General features: G+C 50.3%; 1 protein-coding gene across 1 annotated transcript in view; it reads left to right on the forward strand.

Moving 5' to 3' along the window:
- SMG9 (SMG9 nonsense mediated mRNA decay factor) overlaps positions 1-27608 on the forward strand; it is a 940250-nt gene that overhangs the window by 758196 nt on the left and 154446 nt on the right. The window contains exon 13 of the mRNA XM_069640791.1: positions 10058-10199. Coding sequence (XP_069496892.1) covers positions 10058-10199 — 142 coding nt within the window. The remainder of the gene's footprint in view (positions 1-10057; positions 10200-27608) is intronic.

Below are 27608 nucleotides of genomic sequence, written 5' to 3' on the forward strand. Positions count from 1 at the left end.
GCTGATGGATTCGTACAATTTCATGTACGGGGCCAATGAGATGGTTGGCACTGCCATTACATTATTCTGTATTTGTATTCCTGTCTCTGTGGAGAAACCCAAGTTTGTCGTTGTTGTGTCTTTGTTCGGCAGACTGTTTTTCTTTTTCTAGTGACTTTTTGTTATTGCTTTTGTTGCCTTCACTGTTTCGTCCTATTCTCTTTGGCGTGGTTTCACAATTTTCCGTTTGTGTTGCGATTGCGACAAGCTTGACCTTGCTGTTAGACTTTTCTCCGTTATGAATGGGTGCATTTGGATTCCGTCTCTTCAAGGCAAACGTTGATTGCAGGCATCTTTTGTCTTATGGAGATGACATCGATAGATCTATGTCTTCAGTGTTAAAGACCAACTGGAGTCCTGTTCCCAAGTTAGGGTTTTTCCCTAATCGATGTGTTTGTGGGACACCATACACTTTTGGTCTCGCTCCGAGATCCTTCGTTCAGCCTCTTATTTGCATTAGACTGCTTTTGTGGCCGTTTGCAGTTCTATTCTCATTTATTCTATCCTTTGTTGTTTTTCCTTCCATTGTTTTGATGAATTGTTCTCGCCATTCCTGTTCTCCTATCTCGTCTGCAATTCAGATTTCCTGACTGTGACTCCTTTCTGTATTCCTTTTCCCTATTAGGGGCGACTGCTGTTTGTTCTTTGCTAGTCGATTTACCTGTCTGTCTAATTCGTTCCCTTCTTTTCTGTGTGATTTCTCTTCTCTGACTCCTCCGCTTTATTAAAGATTCCGACTTTCTATATTCTTTCTCGTTTGGCCCTGCATCTGATATTGATTTGTTTATTATTTCATCCCGTTTGTTCTTCACTTCTTTTGTCTTTGGTTGTTCTTGACTGTCGTTACTTGTATCCTGCGTATTTCCTTCTATTTCTTTTATGTTAGCCAAGACCTCTTGAGTACTTCTGCTGTTTCCTGCATCGTGAATTTCACCTTTGTCACTCATTGTCATTATTTCCGATGCGTCCGAGTGGATTGATTCATCTAAGTCTTCACTGAGAGACTGCCTGTCATTTTCCGCGAGATTCCTGCTTCTTTCACTCTTCATCTGTTGACTGTTTTCCGTTCTTATTCTGTTTGTGCGTGTTGATTGGGTCTCCTTTTTGCTCTCCTTCGTTCACTCCTTTTGTCGTGTTGATGCCGCATTGTTCCTTTTTAAGTTGATACTCTTTCCAATACTTTCTTCAGTTTACACTCTTAAAGCGCTTCTTTTTTCGTATTCAGCGTCTATGATCAAGTCTGTGAGTTCGGCATCTGTCACATTTAAATGGACTGATGGCGTTTTTGCCATTTGTTTTATTACATCCCTATTTCGGTCCATTGCGTTGGCTGGCTGGCTGCATTGCTCCTGCTTCTGCGCTTAATTCACATGATGGCGTTGCCAGGTCAATGACCTGTTTTTGCTTTTTACTTTCACCATTTTCCTTGCTTTGTGTCCATGCATTTTTTTCAGGTATTTGTTTGCTAAACCCAATTTGCATTTCACATGTTATCTCAGCTGTTGTCTAAATGCCTGCCATTGTGATGGGTGTTCTAATCTCCAACACACTGTTTCCTTGTTTATTGTGGGCATCAAGCTCGCCTCCTTCCTTCCCTCCCGCCGGCCTCTTGTCTCGCAGTACTTTCGTTGAGCGAGGTCGCAGATTTTCTGGGACTGTCTGAGTTCAAATGGGAAAGAGTCTTACCTCTTTCTTTGGTTTCTGCATACGCCTTTGCAGGTCTCTCGCGCTGGTGTTGTGGAAGTCTTGAAGTCGCTCTCGTATGGGGGCGAGCAACTGATCCTGCAGCAGTGGCATGGATTGCCACCTCTGTGATTGATGATTCAGAGGCCATTCCGCGTCGCGACGACTGGCGAAGACTGGACTCGCCTTGGACTCACGCGGGGGCGCTACGCGGCTCCAGTCACGTTATGAAGGGTAGGTGTGTTAAAAAATTAAAGCGCCAGTACTCCACTCCACTCCTGTAGTCAGTAGCCTCTGCAGTCTCACCAAAGTTCCCAAGCTGCACGGCAAAAGTTGGGACAAAAGAGAAAACTGGAAACACACTCAGAAAAATCAGTGAGCTGACTGGCGAAGACTGGAATGGCCTTGGACTCACTACCAACTTGCTGCCTCTAGGGCTTACCCGCCAGCCGTCCCAGCTCACCGTCTCTCAGGATGCATAGAAGTGCTGCTGCGTTCAAACGCCTAGGATCCCCTACTGCTCGGGTGTCCCCTTCACTTTCTGACACAAAGCCGCCGACCCCGGCAGCTACTGTAGACTTGTCTCGCCTCTCCCAGCTCTGCTGGTGCCTCCCGCAGCGTTCTCAGCAGCCCTCCTCAAGACGGGGCCGATCCTCAGATCGCGTCAGCGATCTTGATGTTGCTGCACGACGGATATTTCAGTAGCGGGCAAGCACGCTCTACACCGCGTCTTCACGCTGTGGTTTTTGGGGACTCCGCCCAAGGCCCTCATCCTCCTGGGCCGTCGCCACAGGGCAGAGACTGCTCAGAGTTCACCGCTGATATCTATGCTGCACATTTAGCTGGAATCCTCAAATTATTCATATGTATGAACTGGCCGTTCACACTGCAGAAATGACCCAAATCAAAGTGTAGGTGGGTCTGGAAACCCCAGGATTATGTCCAGATTTATATGGGATGCTCAGGAGCGCACAGACTCGTGGCCATCTTAGTTGGGCTCTCTAGCTCCCCTCCCAGTTTCATAATTGTTTTCCACCCTCTAGCTCTGTCTTTGACAGATGTTTGCTTTTGTATTTTCTAAATACTATGCCTTCGAGGGCCAGAAATACTGTGGTTTGTCGGTGTTGGCATGCCTTCGTATTTTGATTTTTTTTCACAGTATTTAAATTTGTGGTTCCCTTTTCTTCCCATCCCTTGTCTTTGTATTGTGTGCCTACCACCAGGTAATGGACCTACACAATCTTACAAAGGTGGGTTGTGTCTTTTAGGCACTGTTCTGTGCAGGCAGGAGGTATTTGTATCTGTGTTAGTGATGTGCTGGTGATATCTGGTTCCATTTTCCTCTACCCACTATTTGTTTGCCTATCCTTGGTGTACTTGCATGAAAGTATAGGCACAAGGATTGTTCTAATTGCCTGTTTTTGTAATACACTGTGTATTTCTCCAGCATGGGGTCTGGCATGGATTCACATGCTCATGAATATTCCCCGTCGTCAGGCTGGGAATCCTCGGTAAAGAAAAAACCAGTATCAGTTTCGTTTCTGATCTGTCTTTCGTAGTAATAACCAATCACTGGTCTCTGCGTCATACTGACCACAGCCAATGACTGCCCTCTACCTAAGTACCGCCTCTGGCAGCCATCTTCAGATTTTTACCGCACGTTCATGTGTTGGGATCCTTGTGCTATTGCTCTCGAGCGTTAGTGCTATTTTTTTTCCCGTTTTTTCTCAAAAACTTCGTTTTTTCGGTCAAAAGAGCCTCAAGCTCCACCGACTCTCCATCCGATCAACGGGGACCCGTGTCGGATTCGTCTGCGCCCCTCAAGGGTGAAGATTTCATCAAGCTACGCTTTTGGAGGACTCCAGAAGCTTCTCAGGCCCAGACATGGCCCAGGAGAAGGGAAGCTCGACGCCCGGAAAGCTGTTCAGGATCTGCCCTGGATGCCAGCTGCAGAATGTCTTTAAGGAGGACGAACACTCCTTTTGTCTCTACTGCTTACATGAGGACAAGACGCACGTGGAGAAGGACTGTGCGTTTTGCGGCAATATGTCGGAGCGGACCATGAAGGACCGCCATCAACGTCTCGCCAACTGGCTGGAAGGGAAGAGCCCGTCAGGCGAGAAGAAGAGGAAGAAATCCGAGCGGTCTTCTAAGACCTTTGAGGACGCCCCGGCGACGGGGGTCCAACACAAGGCTAAGCACCGCGAGTCCGCTGGCACTGGGAGCGCCGAACGGTCGGGCTCTACGGGCGCCAGGCAGGGCACACCCTCCCCGGCACCTTCAGCCACGAGCCAACGCTCTGGGTCGGGTAAGAGGAAGGGCGAGCACCCGGCGAAGCTCCTGGAGAGGCCCCGGTCGAGCTCGAAGGCCCCATCGGAGGGGGAGCGAGGCAGTGTCCCCCCCCCTCAAGGATAAGGCGGTGAGCGCACCTAAGGTGGTGAAGGCCTTAATCCATCCGGCCAAGCCCTCTATCGATACTGTCGCGGCGGCCCTGGCTCAGCCTGTGGAGGCTACACCAGTGGTGGCGACCTCGGGGCTCAGAGTCTCCCTGCCACCTCGGAGGGAGTCCTCTTTTGTGCCCATCGATAGGACCCCCGTGAAATCCCTGGCGGGGAAGAAAAAGGGGGGGCAGGGCGTCGTCGTAGATTCGGCCTCTACCTAGGAGTAGGAGATGATCGAGGTCTTAAGCCACGGCCTTGGCGTGGAAGAAGACCGGCCCGTCGGGATGGATCCCGACGCAGGTGACGACGACATCATCGATGGTGCCGACGGGGCTCCTTATCGCCCGTCGGATTCCCCTCTGCCAGCGCCGCAAGACAACTCGGCGGCCATTTTGTTGGCTATACAGTCCTTATGCTCAGAGATAAGGACGAGACTACCGTTGCCGACGGAGGAACCTCTCCCGTCGGGTGATCCTGAACCGGGACCTTCTGGTGTTCCCCCGCCCAAGAAGAGAAGGATTCACCCTCCACCTCCTTTTCAGCCGTTGCGCCCCGTCCAGCCCTCCTCCCCGTCCACCCGAGGGGATGATACGGGGACTGACACGGCAGCGACGGGTACGGACGACGAGGTATACGACGAGGATCTACCGTCGTCACCTCCCACCAGGGCTTCTCCGCCCGACGAGATTGGATCGTTCCACTCCATGATCGCCAGGGCATCCGAGCTTTTCCAACTCTGCCCTGAGGAGAAGAAAAAGGAAGGATTCCTTTATCAACGGCGCGAGGCCAAGAGGAAGACGGTCCTCGCGGTGCCTCTACTGGACGACATTTGGGATGAGGGCCTCGCCCTCCTCAAGAACCCTTCCACGACGCCAGCTAGAAGAGACCGGTACGAGAAGAAGTACCGGGTCCCGGACGCGGCCCCCCTGTGCCTCCGGGCGCAGCCTACCCCGGACTCCGTCGTCTCCGCGGCGGCCAGGAAGAAAGCGGGGGGGGGTGCGGCCTCCACATCGACTTCCCCACCGGACGGCGAGGGAAAGAAGTTGGACGCTATGGGACGCAGGGTCATCTCGTCTGCAGCGACGACGATTAAAGCAGCCAACGCCTTGGCTATCGTGGCCCGCTACGACAGGGAGCTATGGTACAAACTGGCTCCCCTGCTGGACTTCCTACCGGACGACAAGAGGGCGGATGCCCTGGAGATCCTATAGGAAGGTGAGGTGGCGTCGGACCACATCGCCGACACTGGGTTTCGCCAGTTGGGCAACGGCGTGTGCCTTAGGCGGCGTGGATGGCTCAAGGCTACGGACTTCCGTCAAGACGTACAGACCAGAGTCCTGGACATGCCGTTCGATGGGAACAACCTGTTTGGGAAAACAGTGGACGATTCCCTTCAGGCCATTAAAGCGGACACTGAGACGGCCCAGGCCCTTGGGGTTCTGCAGCAACGACGGACGCCCTTTCGGAGCAGCGGAGGCAAGGGCGCCTCCAAAGGTTCCGGCGGCGGTTTCTCCACCTACCGTCAAGCGGCCCGCTCGTCGTCTCAGGAGGCCTACAGAGGACGAGGCAAGTCTGGCGGACCCCGCCGTCGTCGCCAAGGAGGTCAAGGCGGCAAAGCCTCGTCGAAACAGGATTGAACCGGCCGTGGGGTCGGGCCCCCACCGAAGCACCCCGGTGGGAGGCCGGCTGGCGAGCTTTGTCAGCGTGTGGGAGTCCATCTCCACCGACCGTTGGGTGCTGGACGCCTTAGCCCGGGGCCACGCGCTCGAGTTTCAAAGAAGGTGCCCGCGCGTCCCCCCCGTGGCCAGGAAAGAGCTTCACGTCCCTCAGCTTCTCCTGGAGGTAAAGGCGATGCTCAGGAAGGGCGCCATCAAACTCGTCCCAAAGAGGCTTCGGGGCTCCGGAGTTTACTCGAGATACTTCCTCGTGAAGAAGAAGACGGGAGGATGGCGCCCCATCCTAGACCTGCGACGTCTGAACAAGTTCATCAAGGCGCAGAAGTTCCGGATGGTCACCCTCCAGCACGTCCAGGGTCAGCTGGAGGAAGGAGACTTCCTGTCGTCGTTGGATTTGGAGGATGCCTACTTCCATATTCCCATCCTAAAGGGGCACCGAAAATTCCTCAGGTTTGTGGTCCAAGGGCGTCACTACCAGTTCAAAGCCCTCCCCTTCGGACTACGGTCGGCACCCAGGGTGTTCACCAAGTGCCTTGCACCGGTGGCGACGCAGCTGCGCCGCGAGGGGATCCACGTCTACCCCTACCTGGACGACTGGCTCATCCGAGCCAAGACGAGGGAGCTCGCCGTGGAGCACACGGCAAGGACCGTCCAACTTCTCACGGACCTGGGATTCTCCGTGAACTACGCCAAGTCCCACCTGGTACCCGCGCAAAACGCACTGTTTCTGGGAGCGAAGCTCGACACAGTGTCCCTTCTGGCCTCCCCGTCGGAGGAAAGGACCAGGTCCATCCTGGGCAAGGTACAGCGGATGTTGGTTTCCGACGCGGCCAACGTGAGGTCCATCAAGTCCCTCCTCGGAATGATGTCTTCTTGCATCTACCTCATTCCCATGTGCAGGCTCCGGATGCGCCCGTTGCAGGAGTTCCTGGACGCGCGCTGGATCCAAACGACGGGCGGCTTCGAGGAGAGGATCACACTCGACGAGAGTTTCCGCCGAGCGGTCCGGTCGTGGGGCAACCGCGCGCATCTGACGGCGGGCATGGACTTCCAGACCCCAGACCACCAGGAGACAGTGACCACGGATGCCTCCCTGGAAGGGTGGGGAGCGCACACCGAAAATCTGCACGCGAGAGGCCTTTGGCTCCCGACGGAGAAGTCCCTCCATATCAACGTCCTGGAGCTCCGTGCAGTGTTCTGGGCCCTCAGGTCCTTCCTTCCGTCCCTCAAGGGCAAGGTGGTGAGGATCTTCACCGACAACACCACCACCATGTTTTACATCAGGAAACAGGGCGGAACCAGGTCCCCAGCGCTGTCCAAGGAGGCGCAGGACTTGTGGCATTGGGCCGTCGCCCAAAGGATGTTTCTGGTGCCGTTTCATCTGGCAGGGATAAAGAACACCATCGCCGACTCACTCAGCAGGGAGCTGCGCTCGTGCCACGAGTGGGAACTACGGCAGGATCTTGTGGATCGCCTCTTCCGACGGTGGGGCACACCCCAGATCGACCTGTTCGCGACGGCGACGAACTCCAAGTGCCGGAGGTTCGCCAGCAGATTTCCCCAGGCGAGGAGCATGGGCGATGCTTTCTCGTTCCCCTGGGAGGGCCTGTTCCTCTACGCGTTCCCTCCTTTGCCACTGCTAATCCGGCTCGTCAACCAGCTCAAGAGGTCACGGTGCAGGATGATCCTCGTCGCACCTGCGTGGCCGAGGCAGATATGGTTCCCGGACCTTCTGGACTTGTCAGCGTCCCCGCCAATCAAGCTGCCGGTGGAGGCGGATCTACCCTTCAGGGAAGGAAGGCCTGGCTCCTGCAGCGCTAGAGTTTGGAGGATACGACATACCGGCCAACTGCAGAGAGGTTCTTGCAAAGGCCAGGGCGTCCTCGACTCTTAAATGCTACGGACACAAATGGAAGAGGTTCTCTGTCTGGTGCCACGCACAAAAGATTAACCCTCTACGGATTACGGCTCCCCAGGTACTGCCGTACCTGCTGACGCTGGCCAAAGCTGGACTGGCACACGCGTCCATCAAGTTTCATTTTGCCGCGATCTCCCGATACACCAGAACCACGGGCCGGACGTCCTTGTGGTCTCATCGTCTGGTGAAAGAGTTCATGAAGGGACTGTTCAGATCGTTCCCGCCGGTGAAGGCTCCGGCCCCGGCGTGGGAGCTCAACGTGGTGCTGACCAAGCTCATGGGACCTCCGTTCGAGCCTCTGCACTCGGCCCCGTTGAAGTTTCTGTCTTGGAAAACAGCGTTTCTTGTGGCCATCACCTCCGCACGACGGGTGGGAGAGATCCAGGCCCTTTCCTGCAAGGCCCCGTACTTGACTTTTCACGACACAAGGGTAGTGCTCAGGACGCACCCCTCCTTCATGCCCAAGGTACCGTCGGACTTCCATCTCAACTAACCCTTGGTGTTGCCTGTGTTCTTCCCGTCGCCTTTGTCGCCGGCTGAGAGGACTTTGCACTCGCTGGATGTGGCTAGAGCGCTGAAGTTCTACGTGGACCGCACAAAGTGTTTTCGGAAGACGTCACAACTCTTTGTGAACTTTGGACCTGTCAATCAGGGGAAGGCTCTCTCGAAGGCTTCCATTTCCAGATGGCTCTCCGGCTGTATCATGTATTGTCATCGGTTGGCAAACCGACCGCTGCCTGGCCGTCCGAGAGCCCATTCCACCAGAGCGATCGCAGCTACCACGGCGTTCCTTTCTGGTGTGCCCCTGCTGGACATATGCAGGGCTGCTACGTGGAGGTCGACGCACACCTTCACGAAATTCTACTGCGTCGATCGGGATTCCAGGGAGGAGTCCAGGGTCGGCCAAGCAGTGCTGCGCAACCTGTTCGCCTAAGGTGAGCCTGGTGAGGAGGTAAGATGCTTAATGTTGAGTTTGATGTACTGCTTAATGTTGAGCCTTTGCCACCTCCCGTGGTTGTGCATGTGTGTACTGCTATGTATTCTTTATTCATGAGCATGTGAATCCATGCCAGACCCCATGCTGGAGAAGGAACAAGTTACTTACCTGTAACTGTTGTTCTCCAGCATGGGTCTGGCATGGATTCACATGCGAACCCTCCCGCCTACCCCTCTGCGGCTCTTCACTTGGTCATACTGCCACTTCACGTGCTTCCAAATCTGAAGATGGCTGCCAGAGGCGGTACTTAGGTAGAGGGCAGTCATTGGCTGTGGTCAGTATGACGCAGAGACCAGTGATTGGTTATTACTACGAAAGACAGATCAGACACGAAACTGATACTGGTTTTTTCTTTACCGAGGATTCCCAGCCTGACGACGGGGAATATTCATGAGCATGTGAATCCATGCCAGACCCATGCTGGAGAACAACAGTTACAGGTAAGTAACTTGTTCCTTTTGCATAACGTATTAGTTTCTGAAGTACTTATTTGAGCTGATAGGTATTCATGAGCAACCTAATAAATGTATATATTTTTCAGTATATCACTGTATGAGTGTGTCAATTAATTGTATCTTTGTCAGCCTGCTTTCCCTTCTTGAGAGTTAAACCTGAACTCTTTATCCCTCTACCTATTTTTAAGAGATGTTTTGCTTATTTTTGGCTGGGTGCTTTTGCTCCACACTATTAGTTAGTGGCTGTAAAACCTGAAACGGGGGTTGTACAAAAACTGCCTTAACACTCACCAACCTGAAACAAATACGAATTGCAGAAGAAAGAAGCAAGGCATCGCTATCAGCCATTTAACAGTGAGGTTGATGATAAAATATTTTTTGCACCATGCTGTCTAGCATACTGTCTAATGCTGCAATTGCACCTGCACATTTGATTTTAAAAAGTCTGTTTGTTGTTGGGCACTGTCATTTGGTCGATTAAAAGATAACTTTTAGACTGCATTGATGTACAGTTTTATAAATTATTTTTTATGAAGTGTATTTCATTCAAGATCCAATAGTATTTTTTTTGTTTTGATTTTTTTTCAAATAAAAATTTTGATTGAAGGCTAGCACTGTTACTGGGCAGGTCCATGTTTAGGCCGCTCAGAGTTTGCAGGGACTAACTTGTAGTGGAAATCATCATTCTGACCACCTCCCATGATGTTTCACAGACCGCTTTCCTGCTATACAGGATCCAGGATCTCAAGTACATCTGTCAAGCGAAGGATCAGCCTCTAGGCCCCTCATATTTAATACCTAAAAGAATACCACCATTTCTGATCGCCTTCCTCTCTATTTTGTTTTAGGAACAGGGTTCCCCTTATTTTCCATGCTGCCAGGATATAAAGGGCACCCCAGCTTCCAGTCACTGATCAACAAGCTGAGGAGCCAGATCATGTCAATGGCGCGTCCGCAGCTTTCTCACACTATCCTCACCGAAAAGAACTGGTGAGTGTTTTGGGGCGTGTGATAGTTACTTAATGATCAGGCTTAATTTTCTTTTGTCCCTCAAATTCTATATCCTCACTGCTCATTTCTTTGCATTGTGTTTCTTTCTATTGTGCCTTGTTATTTTAGTGTATTCTAAATGCTCTATTTACTTTCATCCATAGACTTAAATTCAGCCCCTTGCATTCCTAACTTGTGGTCATGCAATAAAGTGCATGTTAATGAGCGTGTGAACTCTGATCCTTTAGCACAACTGCCAGATCCTCATGTGCCACTCCTGCATGCCCCTCTACCATTACCACATCCACATTTGTTACCTAATTGCCTCATCCCTTAATCTCTTTTTCCCTACTGAAAGAAATGGTTTGCAATGCGTATTACGTACATTTTGTGAGTGTGGCCCGTGAGGGCAAAAGTACTAGACTGTGCCAATAGCAAGCGGCCCTGTGCTTTTGATTTTTACTTACTGATTTACCTTTTTATGGGATAATTCCTCATTCAGGCGTTATCCACAATGTGACATAGGCCAAATGTCTTTCGTGGTACATCACTTCCATGCGGAAAGGGGATTAGCAAATACACCATGCCCCACGTGGGTCTTCTTGTGCTTGTGCCCATTTGGTTGGTGGCAAAGAACACTAAATTCATAAGTGGGATTCAGTTTGTTATATCCCGAGAGTGCACTAACGGGTTCTCCTAGCTATGAATATACTATGATTTCAGGAGCTAAACTGTTGCTTTTATGAGAAAGGAAACAGATTATACCATGTACGGTAATAGCTTCTGCCTGATTTAAGAGTGAGGACAGTAGGACCCAAAACTAGATGTCTGTATACCTGAATGGTGCATTAGATTTCTTTGTGAAATCCAAATCTACGTGGTTCCCTGGGAAGGATGCATGCCTAATTGCTTTGGTGAACCTCCTTTATGAATTCTCTACTCAAAGGTTTGTCCAAATGTTTTTTTTTTATGTCTGGAGGTGTTTAGCTTGTTAGTGTGCCTTTTTTGTTTACCTTTTTATTCTCATCACTTCCCTAGATGCCTCGTTAGTGTTGGTGAGCCCCCTGGAGTACTCTCTTCACCTCCTTTGCAGACCACAGACTGAGATGTTCTAAGCTCCCCTGCTCTCGCTCCTCTTGAGGCAGCCAGAAGCTATGACCCTATATGGCGTCATCACTTTTTGTTCACTTAAAGGCAGAATGTTCTAATGCACTGCTTCCTCTCACATATTCCTCATCTTTTATATCCATCTCCATGGGCAGCTGCTCTTCAGAAACCTTTTTCCGCCGCAGGGAGTGGAATTGCACCCCCTGCGGCGGAAAAGGTTTCTGAAGAGCAGTAGATATATATTTTGTTTCTGAGGCTTCTGGATCTGCTTAGGATCACATACTCTACATCGTACCACCTGCCCTCGTTCCTTGGTGCAGCCATCGCCGCACTAGCCCTCCAACATGGCCGGCTTGTACGGCCTCATCTACAGCTGATCCCTGCTTCCTGGCAGCGGGGACCATGTGATTGGCTGCACCTCTGGATATCCTGGGCAGAATGGTGAGCCGGCAGGCGAACGCCGGCCCCCTCAAGGGCTGCCTTATAAGGGCACCATTACCACGGCTGTGCCCTTCTATCCTGTGCACTTGGGCTGGTAACTACATTGTGCCACCGGCCCTCATATTCCTTGGTGCAGCCATCTCCGGACTGGCACTGGCCCTCTAACATGGCCGCCTTGTTTGGCCATATCTACAGCTGATCCCTGCTTCCTGTTTGTTGGCTGCGCCTCTGTATATACTGGGCAGACTGGGGAGCCTACAGGCGAATGCCGCCCCCCTGAAAAGCCACCTAAAGGGTTCAGGGTTTCTCCCTGCCTGGGCCTGGGAGGGCCATGGAGGCACCCCCTCCCACTCCTGCCCTGACCTTGGTGCCTGGAGCTCCACTTGGATCGTGCATGGGTAAACCCCCCCACCCCTTCCATGTGCTCTATTGCTCATCGCCTGCGACCTGAGGTGCTACACAGACTTTCCTCTGCCTCAGCTCAAGTCTCTTAACTTGAGCTCAAATTGCATCCGTCATATCTACTAGGCCTCTGACTTCTCTCGCCCCCAGCACCTCCCGGGCTGTGCGCACATTGGAGCCTCCCACTCAAAACCACTAACCCGGTCCTCTCCTGCCACTGAGCGTCTTTACTCTCTTCTGACCTGTCCTCTCTCTCTGCGTGCCTCCCATGCTGAATTATACTCCGTTTCTCACCACTCCACGCCACCTGACTCTCCTTAACTCTGCAGACTACAGCATCCTACCCCACTCTGCACTAGCTGCCTAACCCCAGCTGTACATTGTATGCTCAATACCCATCTGTAGGGTAATTATTGCACCTCGCTATTACTGCTGGCTATGCTTTCAAAGTTTGTTCATACCCATCTGTAAGAAAGTTGTATCTGCCCATCCATCGTTACTGGCTGTGTTTTAACAAAAAAAGGTATGTTTCTCCACCTGCCTGTTGGAAAGTTGAAACTAGGCGTTTGTTAAAATATGTTGCCCATTTGAGCTGCTTGCTTTTCATGACTGTTCTGGAAACTCAAATCTAGGCGTTTGTTAAAATCTGTTGCCCATTTGAACTCCCTGCACTTCAGGACTTTTTCATGTTCATACTTGGGCGTCTCTATTACCTGTTTCCTGTGCCACAGTGCTCCTTTTTTCCCCCTGCTTCGTTAATATTCCATATCTGGAAGTATGCAAAATGTGTTGCCCTGCTATGGCATTCCTCATTTCTATTTCAAATCTGGGTATTTTTTTTTTATTTTTTACTCACCTGCCCTCCTTTAAATCTTGATAGAGTACCTGTTTCCATTGTTCCTGGCCGGTAAGCCACCTGGTGAGTTCCTTTGTGTACTGTGCTATTCTGTCTCCACTGACCTTCCTATCCTCCCCATAACTATGGTTCTCTCCATCTCCCCTATCTATTCTTATAATTTCTCTATCACCTATGCTCCCTCTCTTTCGAAGCCTGAAAGAAAGAAGTTTAAGAAGGCTGTTGTGGTCTCTAACCCTGGTCTGCCCATTGACGACACCTATGTCAGTGCTTCCAACAGGCAGACCATCACTGACATTCTCTTTGATGTTCCCTCCCCTGGCCATATGGCGTCTGTCCTCTCCCCTTTCTCTTCCTCAATCATTAATAGTGGAACCAGATGGGAGGTGCTCTTGGCACACTTCTCATCATCCAGGTGCATCATCAATGTCTACCTGAATGGCACTATCATGTCCCTAGGGCTCTCAGCCCAACCTCCTGCTCCTTGACAAACTTCTTCAGTCTCTCTTCAACTTCCTACCTTCTCCTGCCACTCCTCTGTCTTCCACTTCTCTTCCTTCTCCCCCACTACCCTCCGGTGGTGGTACCCCCTCCCTGTACCCCTCCTCGGAAAAGGGCACAGCCAGCTTCACTTAGCTACCCTCACTTCTTGCTCTGCTGTCAAACACTGCTTTGACATGTCACCTCCTTGAAGACTTTGACCTTGATGTCCTTGCGCTCACTGAGAAGTGGTTCAATGCCAGCTCTGTCACTGCTTTTGCCACTCTTCTTTGCATCTCCCCTACCCTGTCGATCACTCTCGCTATCAACTATAGAACCCCTGGGCCGATCTCCCTCTTCCAATCGGAGTGGGCCAACCTCACCTCTTCTGACCTCTACCTCTTAGCTTCTCCTCCTCTGAGACTTTAATATTCATCTTGATTCCCCCGCTACGGCCCTCCCTTTCTGCAACATCTGCAACTTTCTCCCTCACCATTCTTCTCTCTTGTCTGACGCACTCAGCGGGGCACACTCTAGATGTGCTCATCTCAACTGACCTTTCGAGGGGATTGGGTCCTCCGACGTATTCCATATCTATGACATGTAATCACCACAGCTGTGCTGCTTCGGAAACTTTTTTCGGCGTCTGCGTCCTGCGTCGATGACGTCGATGCGCCGTCGTCGAGGACCTCCTCCGACGTCCGACGTCATCCAATGTGATAAGTAGGACGCACGACGCCAGTAGCCTCAGTTCTGTTTTTTCCGCGAACGTGTTGCTTCGTGAATCTCGGTTAACGCCTCGACTCTTTGGAGTTCTCTTCTTCTCGGTTCTTCGAACCTGTTCGTTTTTGTGAAAGTCCTTCGTGTGAAGATGTCTTCTACTTCGTCTTCGACCCCGCGTCCGGGCTTCAAGAAGTGCGGGGAGTGTGGGTCCAAGATGTCGGTGACAGACTCGCACGATGCCTGCCTCTGGTGCCTCGGGGAGGCCCACGACACGGATGACTATCGACTGCCAGTCGCTCACGTCCAAAGCCTTACGCAAACGTAAGAAGAAGTTGTCGGTAGGTCGGGTGTCTAAGCCCCGGAAGTCGAAGTCTGCGGGGCTTTCGACGGATGATTAGAGGGGTGACTCTCCGCGTCATCGTCGGAAGTCTCGTGGGTCTCCTTCTAGGAGTCGGTCTCGCCACTCCTCAGCCTCTTCGAGGCATTCTCGGAAGCGCCGACACCGGTCGTCTTCCAGGTCCTCTTCGGAGGACTCTGCCCGGCACGTCGCATACCCCACCAAGCCGTGCAACGCCAGAGGAATGGGCTGCCTTCGGGAAGAAAATGCTGGCGATTCTCGAGTCGCAGGGTACTAAGCCGTCCGCGCCCCAGAGTGGGGTCGGTCGTGAGAGGTCGAGAGACACCGCTCGCAAGAGTGGTCGGCACGAGTCACGGGAGAGGTCCCGTTCGGACAAGGAGACTCGTTCTCGACGTACCCGTTCCAGGTCCCGGTCCTCGACGCGTTCGAGACCGTGTGCACCTGTGAGGTCTTTGAGGAAGACATCGATGTCTGAGGCGTCGAGGGCATCGACAGGCTTTCTCGAGGCTCTGGCTCCGAGGAAGTCGTCGAAGCCGTCGACGCTCAGGTCGTCGAAGGACACGCTCGGGGCTCAGGCTTCGAGGGCTGTGTCGACGCCGCCGATGCTGGCGGTGCTGCATCTGATGTCGACGCCGATTTCGTTGACGCCAATCCTCTCGGCGCCGATGCCTGTTCTCTCGACGCCGGCGCCGATTCGCTCGACGCCTTTCGTGTCGGAGGTACCCCGTGGCACGGGGGAACCCCCTAGGAAGGCTCTGGTTAAGAGCAAGCACTCTCGGGTGCCTTCTTTTCGCCACCTGGAATATATTTCAGAGGCGGATGAGGATTCTGATGGCCTGGTTCCTAGTCAGGTTCCAGATGAAATTGTCTCGGGCCATAGTCAGTTTGACGATTTGAGGCAGTCACTGCATGATGCCAGTGGACTGAACACCTCTCCGGAGGTTGAGTTTTGTAGGCCTGAGCCTGGCTCTCATGCCGATTCCTCGAACCGGCGCCTTATGGCTAGGGTTTCTGAGTACTTGGGATGGTCTGCTCCCCCAGGGGAGTTTGTGGAGGATGATCTAATGGACATCCTTGATGTTGGTCCCCCAACTGACCCGGTACTGCCGTTCCATATGGCTTTACAGAGAAGGGTGGCGGCGGCTTGGACTGCTCCGGAGAGTCTCCCGGCGGTGGGCAGATCCTTGTCGCGAAAATACCGTCCAGCCAGTAGCGACCCCTGCTACTTGACCAGGCACCCCACTTCGGAGAGTTTGGTGGTGAACGCGGCCACGGCCCCGGCAAAGCAGGCGTCGTACCCTACCACCCCTCCTGATAGGGACGACAAACGTTTTGATGGCTGGGCGAAGAAAGTGTTTTCTTCTGGTGGTATGGCGCTTCAGGCGGCCAACTCCATTTGTGCCTTGTCTCGTTTCACACACACTCTGTGGAACTGTGTTGCGTTAGCGGCTGAACATATTCCCGAAGGGGACGAACGGGATGGTTTCCTTGCTATGGTCCAGGATGGTAAGGATGCCATGTGTGAATCCGTTCAGTCGGGTTTGGACTTAGCTGAATGCGTCAGTAGGTCCATGGCGGCGAGCACCGTGATACGCAGGTTTGCGTGGTTGCGGAAGTCGGGGTTTGCTCCTGATGTGCAGTCCCGGCTCCTCAACATGCCCTTTGACGGTGAACACCTTTTTGGCAGCAACGCTGACGAGAGCCTTGAGAGGTTGCAGACCTCAAAAGCTGCAGTGAAGTCGTTGGGCGCTGCAGTTCGCCAACCTCTGCCTTTTCGTCCTAGGGGACAGCAGTGGAGGGGTGGTTCCTTTCGCTATTACTCGTCCTTCAGTAAAGCGAGAGGAGCTGGCAGTCAAAGAGGCCAACGCATGGGTACCAGAGGTGGACGACGGGGTACCCGTGGTGCCAAGGCCGCTCGGGCAGTTGCCTCTTTGCCCTCAGGTAACGCCGCAGCCGCTCCCATTCAGTCATGAGGCCATGTCCCATGGTTCGCCGGTTGGGGGAAGGCTGGCGCAGCATCTTGTAGAGTGGCGAGCCATTACTTCAGATGTGTGGGTTCTGGAGATCTGGAGATCATAACCCACGGCTACTGTCTTCCCTTTCGGCACAGGCCTCGCGACAATCCACCGGGGAACCTCTCTTTGCAGAGTCCGGATCCGCTCCTTGCACAGGAAATTCAAGCCCTGCTGGAGAAAGGCGCCATAGAACTGGTGCCTGTAGCGGAGAGGAACAAGGGATGGTATTCCCCTTATTTTTTGATTTCGAAGAAAGACGGGGGATTGAGACCCATCATGGACTTGCGCGGTTTGAACAAACTCCTCAGGAAGGACACGTTCAAGATGGTAACTCTCTCTCAAGTCCTCCAGGCCCTTCAGCTTCAGGAGTGGTTGGTGTCACTCGACCTCAAGGGTGCTTACTTCCATGTGCCGATCCATCCCAAGCACAAGAAGTACCTGAGGTTCGCGGTTGGCGACTCGCACTTTCAGTTTCGGGTCCTGCCGTTCGGATTGACCTCCGCCCCGAGGGTTTTCACCAAGCTCATGGTGGTGGTGGCAGCGCATCTCAGGCAAGGGGAGATTCACGTCTACCCCTACCTGGACGATTGGTTGATCAGGGGGAGCTCTCCCGAGCAAGTCCTGGATCATCTGTCCGTCACCTGCCACTCCCTTCACAGGCTGGGCTTCTCCCTCAATTTAAAGAAGTCCCATTTGACGCCAACACAGCGGCTCCAGTACATCGGAGCAGTGCTCGACACTTCCCTGGGGCAGTGTTTTCCTCCCCAGGTGAGGGCTCTTCACATTCAGCAGATGGTGCACAAGTTTCAGCATGCCCAGACGCTCCCAGCATTCGAGTTCTTGAGATTGCTCGGCCTCATGGCATCCTGCATTCTTCTGGTGCCGGAGGCTCGCCTGCGGATGAGATCTTTGCAGTGGGCACTCAAGACGCAATGGTCGCAGTCCTCCGGCAGGATGTCGGACCCGGTTCAGGTGCCGCCCTCGGTCGCCCGGGACCTTCTGTGGTGGGCCGTCGAAGGCAACTTGATGAAGGGGGCTCCATTTTGGCTTCCCTGGCCGGAGGTGACGATCGTGACGGATGCATCCCTCACGGGATGGGGAGCTCATGCCAACGGGCTGACAGTCAGCAGTCGTTGGTCTCCGTCGGAGTCCAGACTCCATATCAATCTGTTGGAGCTGAGGGCCATCAGGCTAGCCCTGAAGGCTTTTCTGCCGACTGCGAGGAAAGAGTGTCCTGATCCTGACGGACAACACAGTGGCCATGCACTACCTCAACAAAAAGGGGGGGGCAGGGTCACTTCCTCTGTGCAGGGAGGCGATGCAGCTCGAGTTCTGGGCCATCCAGCAGGAAGTTTCGATCTCGGCAGTTCATCTGGCCGGAGACGAAAGTGTGACGGCGGACGCTCTGAGCAGGCAGAGCGCGATCTCTCACGAGTGGGAGTTGGCTCAGGAGATTCTCCTGGAGATCTTCGCCCTTTGGGGGACCCCTCAAGTGGATCTCTTCGCCTCCAGTGTCAACCGGAAGTGCGAAAGGTTTTGCTCGCGGGAATTTCCTCCAAAAGGAGCCTTAGGAGACGCGTTTGTGGTGGAGTGGTCATTCCCGCGGCTGTATGCGTTTCCTCCAGTCCCCGTCATCCCGCAAGTGCTGCGGAGGTTACGGAAGTTCGGTTCCCGGATGATCCTCATTGCTCCGGCATGGGCTCGGAGGACGTGGTACCCGGACCTTCTCGATTTGTCCATCTGCCCTCCACGTCGTCTTCCCTACCGAGACGATCTGCTCTCACGGGAGGGGGGGGGTCAGGTTCTCCATCCAGAGGTCAGATCCCTCAACCTTCACGCTTGGCTTCTGAAAGGTTGAGGTATAAGGATTGGGACCTCCCTGAAGACGTGATGGAGGTGTTGCTTTCGGCCCGAAGGCCAGCAACAAAGTCTCTGTACCGTTGGCGTAAGTTCTGCGACTGGTGCAGAGTTCAGAGTGTGGATCCTTTTGCATGTGACATCCCCATGGTTCTGTCCTTTTTACTTTCTTTGACCCACAGGGGCTTGCAAGTGGGTACCATTAAAGGTTACCTGGCGGCGCTGTCCATCTTTAAGCGCTCGTCTGAAGAGTGTTCTTACTTTAAAATCCCTTTAATTTCACAGTTTCTGAAAGGGCTCACTAATGTGTTCCCTCCGTCACCTTTCCTGGTGCCCGGTTGGGATTTAAACCTTGTTCTTAAGTTTCTTATGGGTGCTCCGTTTGAGCCTTTACATTCTTGCCCTTTGAGGCTGTTAACTCTGAAAACTGTGTTTTTAGTTGCGGTTACTTCCGCTCGCAGAGTGAGTGAGTTACAGGCACTTTCAGTTAAGCCACCCTTCACTGTATTTCACAAGGACTGGGTTGTCCTTAGAGTTCGTCCTTCTTTTCTTCCAAAGGTAGTGACAGAATTTCATTTGGCCCAGAAGGTTGTTCTTCCGGCATTCTATCCTCCTCCGCATCCTGGTAAGGAAGAGGAGAGGCTCCATAGGCTTGACCCTAGGAGAGCTTTTAAGCTTTTGTGTTTCACGCATGTCCCGGGTCAGAGTGGACGATCAACTCTTTATTGGTTACGCTGGAAAGCGTTTGGGGCAAGCTGTGACGAAACAGACTTTGTCTCGCTGGATTATTTTGGCCATCTCGGAGTGTTACCGCTTGGCGGGTAAGGATCCACCGGCTGGCTTGCGGGCCCGTTCTACCAGGGGAATGGCTGCATCTACTGCCCTGCAGAGGGGTGTTCCTATTCGCAACATCTATGATGCAGCCACCTGGGCTTCAGTACATACATTTGTGCGTCACTATTCCCTCGATTCCATCCGTGGACAGGATCTGGCCTTTGGCAAGGCGGTCCTTTGCTCTGCTATTTGATTGGCTATTCTAAATTTTGATTCTAAATTCTTTCCCTCCTCCTTCCTCTGGTACTGCTTTGGGAGTCTGTCATAGATATGGAATACGTCTGAGGACCCAATCCCCTCAAAGAACAAGTTACTTTCTTACCTGGTAACGTTCTTTCGATGGGATGGTCCGACGACGTATTCCATATCGCTCCCGCCCTGCCTTCCCCGCTGCAGAATTTCTTTTGCGATTGCAGCTTACGTTCCGCAAGGCTTTGTGTCTGACTGGCAGTTGACTAATGTCACACGTTCTGGGGGAAAAGACTACAACTGAGGCTACGGGCGTCGTGCGTCCTACTTATCACATCGGATGACGACGGCGCATCGACATCGACACAGGACGCAGACGCCGAAAAAAGTTTCCAAAGCAGCACAGCTGTGGTGATTACATGTCATAGATACGACCATCCCATCGAAATAACGTTACCAGGTAAGAAAGTAACTTGTTCTTCTCCTCTTCCTTCTCAGGACCTCTGCACGGACTTGGCCTCCCACTTCACAACAGAAACTCAGGACATCCTGTCCTCACTCTCCTCCTCCACTTCATCTCAGGCCTCCCTAAGCCCCTCTCTCTCCCTCCCTCCCTCCCTCCTCACCCATACTTTAAAAAAAAATGTTAGTTGCGTGTTTAGCTTACAAAAATCCTTACACAACATATGAAAAGTAGAACAAAATATCATAAAATACTTTCTCTAAAATCATTCAATATGATACGAAAAGTCAAAACAAGAAAAAGAAAAATTAATCATGACTAAAATGATACTACAGAGTTCATATAAAAGTCACAAAAGAACATTACATTGCCAAGTTCATTTTTTCCAATTCATCAGTTTTATACCTTGCAAAAACGTATTCAATGCCACAATTAGGGATATGTTTAGACCCCACATACATCTGCGCCAGAAAAGGTACATAGACACTTCTGAATCTTTGTCAAATCTGTCGTTGAGGGTCAGGACACGCTTAGGCTCAAAGTAGGGACAAGAAAGCACTAAGTGCTTCTTAAGTGTCTCCAAAGAGTTAGGATGTCCACAGAACCGACAGTGGAGGTCAAGAGCACCCAAACCCGGTGCACCTTTATGCACCCAGTGTGGAGTCCTCTCAAGAGTCGGTATCTGATTAAGTCTAAAGCGCATGTAGATGGATCTGGCCCTATCACATGGGAACCTTTGCAGATAAAGGGGCACACATTCCCTAGCGTGACCAAAATGTGCATACTCTTTGTAAGTAGACTAAGAGTCTACACAGTCAGCCGTTTCCACCCAATCTGCCCTGAATAAAATCCTTTTCTCCACTCCTGGGCGTTGTACAAGATCCTCTGTACATAAACCAAGAGAGGTTAATAATGAAGTCATTTTGGAGCAGAATTTTCTGATGGATATGACAGAGTTGGTTCTAGCAACCTCACTTAAAAGTTTCATATAGTGGATTTGTAGGAGGGTCACTTATTTTTCTAAATACAGAAAGTTGTTTCCAAAGGTATTTAGCTTTAAGGGATATAAGGCAGAGCTGTCGACGGATAACTGCATTGGGGACTGCCATAGATTAGCCAAGAAGTTCTTTCCACAGCTTCCCTTGGATAGTGTTAAGAATCAAACTCATGTTGTGAGTACAGATATCAAGGCCATAAAGAAAAATTGGCTCGCATTTGGCGAGATAAAATTGCCTTAAAGGTAACAATAAAAATGTACACACCCTAATTTTCAAATATTTCATTTGGGATCTGAATTTGAACGCCTTCTCGTCGAGGCTCTGTTTCCAAATTTTTAAACTGACCCTATTTGTGAGATTGTAGCCCAGATATGTAATAGCCTGAACCTGTTTTACCGAGGCATCTCCCATAATCCATCTATAAGTTTGGATCATTCTTTTTTTTAGAAAATACCAAAATCCAGGATTTTGATGCATTCGGCAAGAGGTTATTGGCCACTGCATATTGATAGAAAAGATGCGATTTTCTCCTAAATCCGCGCGGAGTGCGGTCCAATAAGATAAAGTCGTCTGCAAATGCCATCCACTCGATTACCAGGTTCCCCAGCCTGGCCGGTGCTATGGAAGGACCCTGCCACATGCCCTCCACATCGCACACGTATAGGTTGAAGAGAATTGGTGCGAGCGAACAGCCCTGCTTAACCCCCCCACATATGTGGCAATTACCCCAGACAAAGCACCCTCCTTGGTCAAGCGAACCCTGATGGAAGTGTTCGTCTGGAGAAGAGCCAAGAGCTGAACAATCTTTCGGGGGATCTTCATGGCCAGCATCTTTGACCATAGTCTCGCTCTTATAACCCCGTCAAATGCATTTGAGAGGTCTAAAGATGCTATAAAGACCTCTCCTATGTTGGCCTGATGTACAGAATCTCTTATATGAACCATAATCATTCCATTCTGGTTGGTTCCCAGCTCTTCTCTGAAACCAACTTGAAATTTACTAAGACATCAATTGTCCCTGACCAGTTTATTAAGGTCTCTTAAGAGCAGAATACCAAAGACCTTGATGCATTGTACCCAAGTTTCCGGTACTGAGTGGGTCTCAAAGATGTACTCAAATATGGGTTTCAATTATTTTGCGCATGTCTCCGGTGCCGCATTGATGACAAAAGGTGGAATTTCGTCCGGCCCGGGCGCTCTGGACGGCTTAAGTTTGATAGCCCAGATAATATCAAGGTCCCAGGAGCACCCTCCCTTAACTGGTGGCCCCAAATATATGTCTGACCCCATAGCAAATTTTGTAGGCCGCACGAATTTGTTCATATAAAAGGTACACCAGGTCTCTGCTTAGATAGGACAGTCAAGTCTGTCCTTAGCAGGAGCTAAGGTTCTGTTAAGTCGCCCAAAATTTGACATCCATGCCCTTACATAAACTTTCCATCATCTGCTGGTGGACTTTCAAGTATTGGTCCATCTTCAGCGATCTGACCAAGTTTTTGTGTCTCAGGATGATCATCTTCTTCAGTGCCTGCGACTCGTTGAACGGAAAAGGATATTTTTTAAGAGTCATCAAGTTCCTCCGTTTTTTGAGTTTAGAATTATAAATTCTAGCGTCCCAGCTGATTTTCTCAAGTTTGAGTGGAGTGTCCCCCGACCTTACTAATTTTATAGTCGCAAGACAGCATGGTATTATACAAATTCCCCCCAAATGTGAGAGCCCCATCCCCTAAATTCAAGTGGGCAACTTTAGTCAAATGTTCTAGGATGAGGATATTCCTGTTCCAACTGACCACTGTCCCTTGCTTTATCACTGAGAGACCCATATAATCTGGTCTTACTTGAATAACAGGGAGGGCCATGGTCAGGGTAAAGAGTAAAGGGGTGTGGTCACCCAGATTCGAATCTATGTGGGTCAAATTCCCACAAACTTGCCTCCATCCATTAGATACAATAAAGAAATCGATCCTAGAGCTATTAGAGCCCCTCTTCCACGAATATTTAGGTAGATCCGAATTAAGCAGATGATCCAACATCCCCAAATCCCAAGTCTCCAAAAATGTATCCCATCGCATCCCTCTACTAAGGGAGGTTTGGAGCACCTTAGGGATAGCCCGCCTATGGTTCCAAATGGTGCCTTCTGCACAAAGAGAATTAAAGTCTCCTCCCATCACAATACGATCACCAATCCCCCAGGATCTCACAGATTGTCTCCTCCACTTTCTCGAGAGGCACTTTCAGAGGGTTCCAGTAAAGATTCAACAGTAAAATTGTCTCTAGTACTTTCTCCGAGACCAATACAATCCCCTATAAACCACTCTGCACTTGAACCCTAGGTTACAATCGACAGCAACATTCAAACCACCTCGGCCTACCTGCTATTCCCTTAGAGGCAGGATCAGAAAAAGTATAGAAACCTTCCATGTAGAGTTGGTCGAGCATCATAGTTTCCTGAAATAAGTAAATACGTGGAAGGGGACAGATCGAGCTCTTAGTCAGAAATTTGTTCAAGTTTATACTCCCACACGTATTCCATGAAATTATCTCTATTTCAATCATGTCGGGGACATCCTGGCCCCTGTCTAAGGGTCTCTAGGGTTTTAAGGGCTGGCCTTAGCCATCACCAGTCTTGACCATTATTTAACAAACTAGAGATCAAATTCAGGACCGGTTCAGAATTTATAGATAAGTTAGAGCCCGAATGTATAACTTGTTCCACTGGAATATTCACAGGTTCTTTTTATCTGCATCTTTTGCATTTGCTAGTGTTAACAAGCCAAAACCCAAAGACTCAAGATTTTTTTCTTGTGCTCTGACAATATCAGCCGCCATCTCTGAATGGAAACTACTTACCATTCGGAGGTTATGTCCTGGAAGAGCTATTGCGTCTATATCATTGGTCGTTATAGAGCGGAGTAAAGGGATTTTTTAAAAGATGTTTTAACAAGTTAGTGCTATTCAAATTAGCCACTTGGTCAGCCTTGTTGTTGTTAATCCAGCTGGAAATGTTTTCTGTGTTACTCACGAGGCTGGCTGTTTGGCTACTGCCCGCTCCTTATTAGTGCCAAGGTTTGATATTACTGATTTGGCTATCGGGAGCTCCTGCATATTAGAGCCCAATGTAATTATTAAATTCTTATGTGTGTTATTAGAAGTCAACCCACACTGTTTATTAACCGTAGACTGTAGCCCACTAGTCGGTATTGCACTCGGTGGAGTTACACTATCTACAGGGACTAAAGATTGAGGGCTCAGCACTGGCAATGATCCTAGTTGTTGGGGGCCAGTGCAAATTCTAGCGTGCTTAGTGTGAACTATTTTCCCAAAGGCAGTCCTCTTAGTTTGTTTAGTTTGGGGACGATCTTGCCCTGCCCTTGGTTGATTTTCCTCTCTAATATCCAAAGTTTGTTTATCTTACCCAATAGTGTACTCTCTCCCTGTCGGAAGGCCCTCCTTGGACCCTTCCCCCGGATCGGTCCCCTCAACACTAAAGGGGGCACTACCAGTACTAGACACTTTTGGTTGCTCCTCATGGGCTGGTATGTTTCTGATCGCTTTATTATTAGAGTTCCATTTGGCATATTTTTTGTTTTCTTAAGCATCCTAGCCCCTTATTTTTTTACTTTTTTCCATCTGCGAATGGGGCACCTCATTAATATATTTAGAGGTGATTCTCCCTGTCTTTGTGAACTAGGAGAAATGGGAGTTTCCTCATCTGATTTGCCAACTATTTTCCCAATGTGTTTAGTTTTCCGTTTACACTTTGTCTCTTTTTTCGTCAGAATCCGATGAACAACATTGGAATCTTCGCTACTAATATTCAAACACCCCTCCTTATTAGTGGGTTCCGTAGTAGGATCACGATTGACCTCCGCCTCCGTTATTACCATCACATCCAAAAGAGGGGACCGGGCTATCGGGAGTCCTAGAAGTCCCTCCTGGCTGGATGTACTCCACACTATTACCCGCCGGACATACGTTTTCTTCCACTCCAGGAGTGTAGTAATTTTGGCATCTATATTGGTCAACCTAGTATTTTGTTCCGCCCTTAGTCTATCAAATCGATGGACCTCTTTGATGTTTTGGTCAGTCTTCATTTTTCCTTCCACAAGACCCTCCAAAAAGGCCAGACAAACAGTTAACTCATTGAATGCTGATTGTTGACCTGCCAAGGAACCGCCCAAAGTTTCCTGTGTCTCACCCAAGGTTTTGAGGGCCAAATTCAGGCTGATGTGTAAATTGGACAGGAGGGGAAAGATATAATCTCCCACACCCCTGTTAATGGGGGATTGGTGCTTGTATCTGCCCAGGGGTGTAGGTCGACTTTCTGATATCTCCTGGTCAGAGTCAGTGGCTCTATCCACCCTTACAGACCAATCTTCCCATCCCTCACCACCTTCTGTTTGATTACTTCCATCTTTCACACTAATGGGTAAGTTGACTTTCTCTTGATCAGGAACTATAGGTTAGTTCTCCTTACCCCTTAGATGGGTCGCAACGATATTGTTATTTGTAATTTTTGATACTTCTCAAATAACTGCCCCTTCTGAGAGACTCCTCAGACCATTCCGATTGGATAGAGAAAACCCTAATGGTTAGTGTTCCCAAATACAAACACCATAGGGGAAAGAGGGGTGGTACAGTTCTTTTCAGGAAAGTGCCTCTCCCCACCACTAAAGGAATCAGAAAATGGGAGGCATTTCACCTTCATTTTTCTTCTTAAGTTAGCCTCCTGTAGTGGTGTGGATGCATGGAAGCGTACCACCCTTTTAAGACCCAAGATGCTTTCCTGTAAACATTCTGTATCAGTGAGTTTGTACCTACTAACAAAAAGGCCTGAGTTTACTAATGATGCCTCTTTAGGCATTGAACCCAATTTTTCTAAATGTTTAATAATCATGGCTAGCAAAGACTCAGCCTCACTCCCATTTACAGGCTCTGCTGGAGTAATGTTCTCACTCCCCTCCTGATCATGGGTTTTAGATACAGCAGAACATACCACCTCTTCCGTAAGAGTCTTTGTTTCTCTCCCCCTCCCCCCCCCTGGTATAGAAATCTGCTGTACATCCATCTCCTTAAGCTCCTGAACGTCCACGGATCCGAAGCCACTTCTTAGCGCTGGTATTGTTTGAAGTTAAAAGCGCTAGGTGGGAGAAAGGAAGAGCCTTCAATTAAAGTTATCCAGGAGGGCTCCACATACCAATGTTGTGTATCATAAAATAAATATCACCCCACGTTTATATACACATATAGAAAAACGCACTTTCAAAACTCTGCAAGGTATATCAGAACTGAAAATGGTAAAAGTATCTTAAAGTCCTCAAGTAAAAAGCAAAAACACAAGGATTTAAAGGCAACTCCATCTGTTATTTTTTTATTTATTTTTTTAAAGTGGAAATTCTACTCCGTGCCCAACCGATGGGTTAATGTGCCAACGGGGAGAGTAAACCTCGCAGCCCCTTAGGTGGTATTTCCGTTTAGGTAGTGTAACCTAAAAGTCATTTATAAGTTAAGTATAGCCCATAAGTCATTTATAGAACCCAAAGCAGTATATATGGTTAAATGTAAATTGTTTGCCGTCCTGGGAACGCCTGATGGCTTGAGGAGCAGCCTTAGTCTGTCTCCCCTCCACCCCCCAGTGACCAGCAAATCAGTTCAAAATGTATTTCCTCCAATCCAAAGGTTATATCTGGCACTACGTTTCCCAAAGTACAAGTGCTGTTTTCACCGGTTGAAGTGGGAGGCACAAGGTAGCACAGCATAGTTAAAAGTTTTCGTTTGGGAGTATGGGAGGCTAGATTGTTCCAGATCTCCGGTTTGAGCCGTCCTCAGAAACAGTGTTTCAAAAGTGTTTCTCCGAAGATAAACAATTGCATAAAGATAGCGGCGATGCAGCAGGATCAAAGGAGCTATCCTACGGCAGTCTCCTGCTACTCCCCACGTCAGTAAAACAAGTATCTCAGCAAATCAGTAAAACGCTGGCCTTTCCACCTGCTCCCTCTTCCCTGTGAATTACTCTGTCAGTAAGGATGGAAGGTACAGGACAGTTGGTAGGGCGTCCACAGTCACACAGAAGTGCTGCTCAGACCAGCACGGCCAGCACAAACAGCAAAAACAGTTCTCCTTGTATGCCGCCCGTTTCTCCACTGCCGGGCTTATTGCCGCGAGGGCGGTGAAGATAGCTTTTAATGCACTGCTTCCTGTGGGCGTGTCAGTTCACCTATGGCACTCTTAAAGGTGCAGTGGTGCTATTTCCCCAACTGAACAGGACCAGCAAAAACAGTCCTCCTTGTATGCCGCCCTTTTCTCCACTGCCGGGCTTACCGCCACGAGGGCAGTGAAGACAGGTTTTAATGCACTGCTTCCTGTGGGCGTGTCAGTTCACCTACAGCGCTCTTAAAGGTGCAGTGGTGCTATTTCCCCAACTCAACAGGAACAGCAAAAACAGTCCTCCTTGTATGCCGCCCTTTGCTCCACTGCCAGGCTTATCCTCACCCATGGCACTGGATGAGGTCAGCAAGACTATCTGCTCTATGAAAGTCTCTAAACAGGTGCTTCCCTGCTCATCGAGAACTATCAAGGACAATATTGCCGCCCTCGCTCCCGCCTTCGGCTGAGTTGTGCAACAACTCTTTTGCACTGACTCCTTCCCTCAACCTCGTAAGCACTCCCTTGTGCACCCTCTCTTA

The sequence above is a fragment of the Ambystoma mexicanum genome, chromosome 1q (assembly GCF_040938575.1).
Source record: "Ambystoma mexicanum isolate Mex_15411 chromosome 1q, UKY_AmexF1_1, whole genome shotgun sequence".
Taxonomy (NCBI): domain Eukaryota; kingdom Metazoa; phylum Chordata; class Amphibia; order Caudata; family Ambystomatidae; genus Ambystoma; species Ambystoma mexicanum.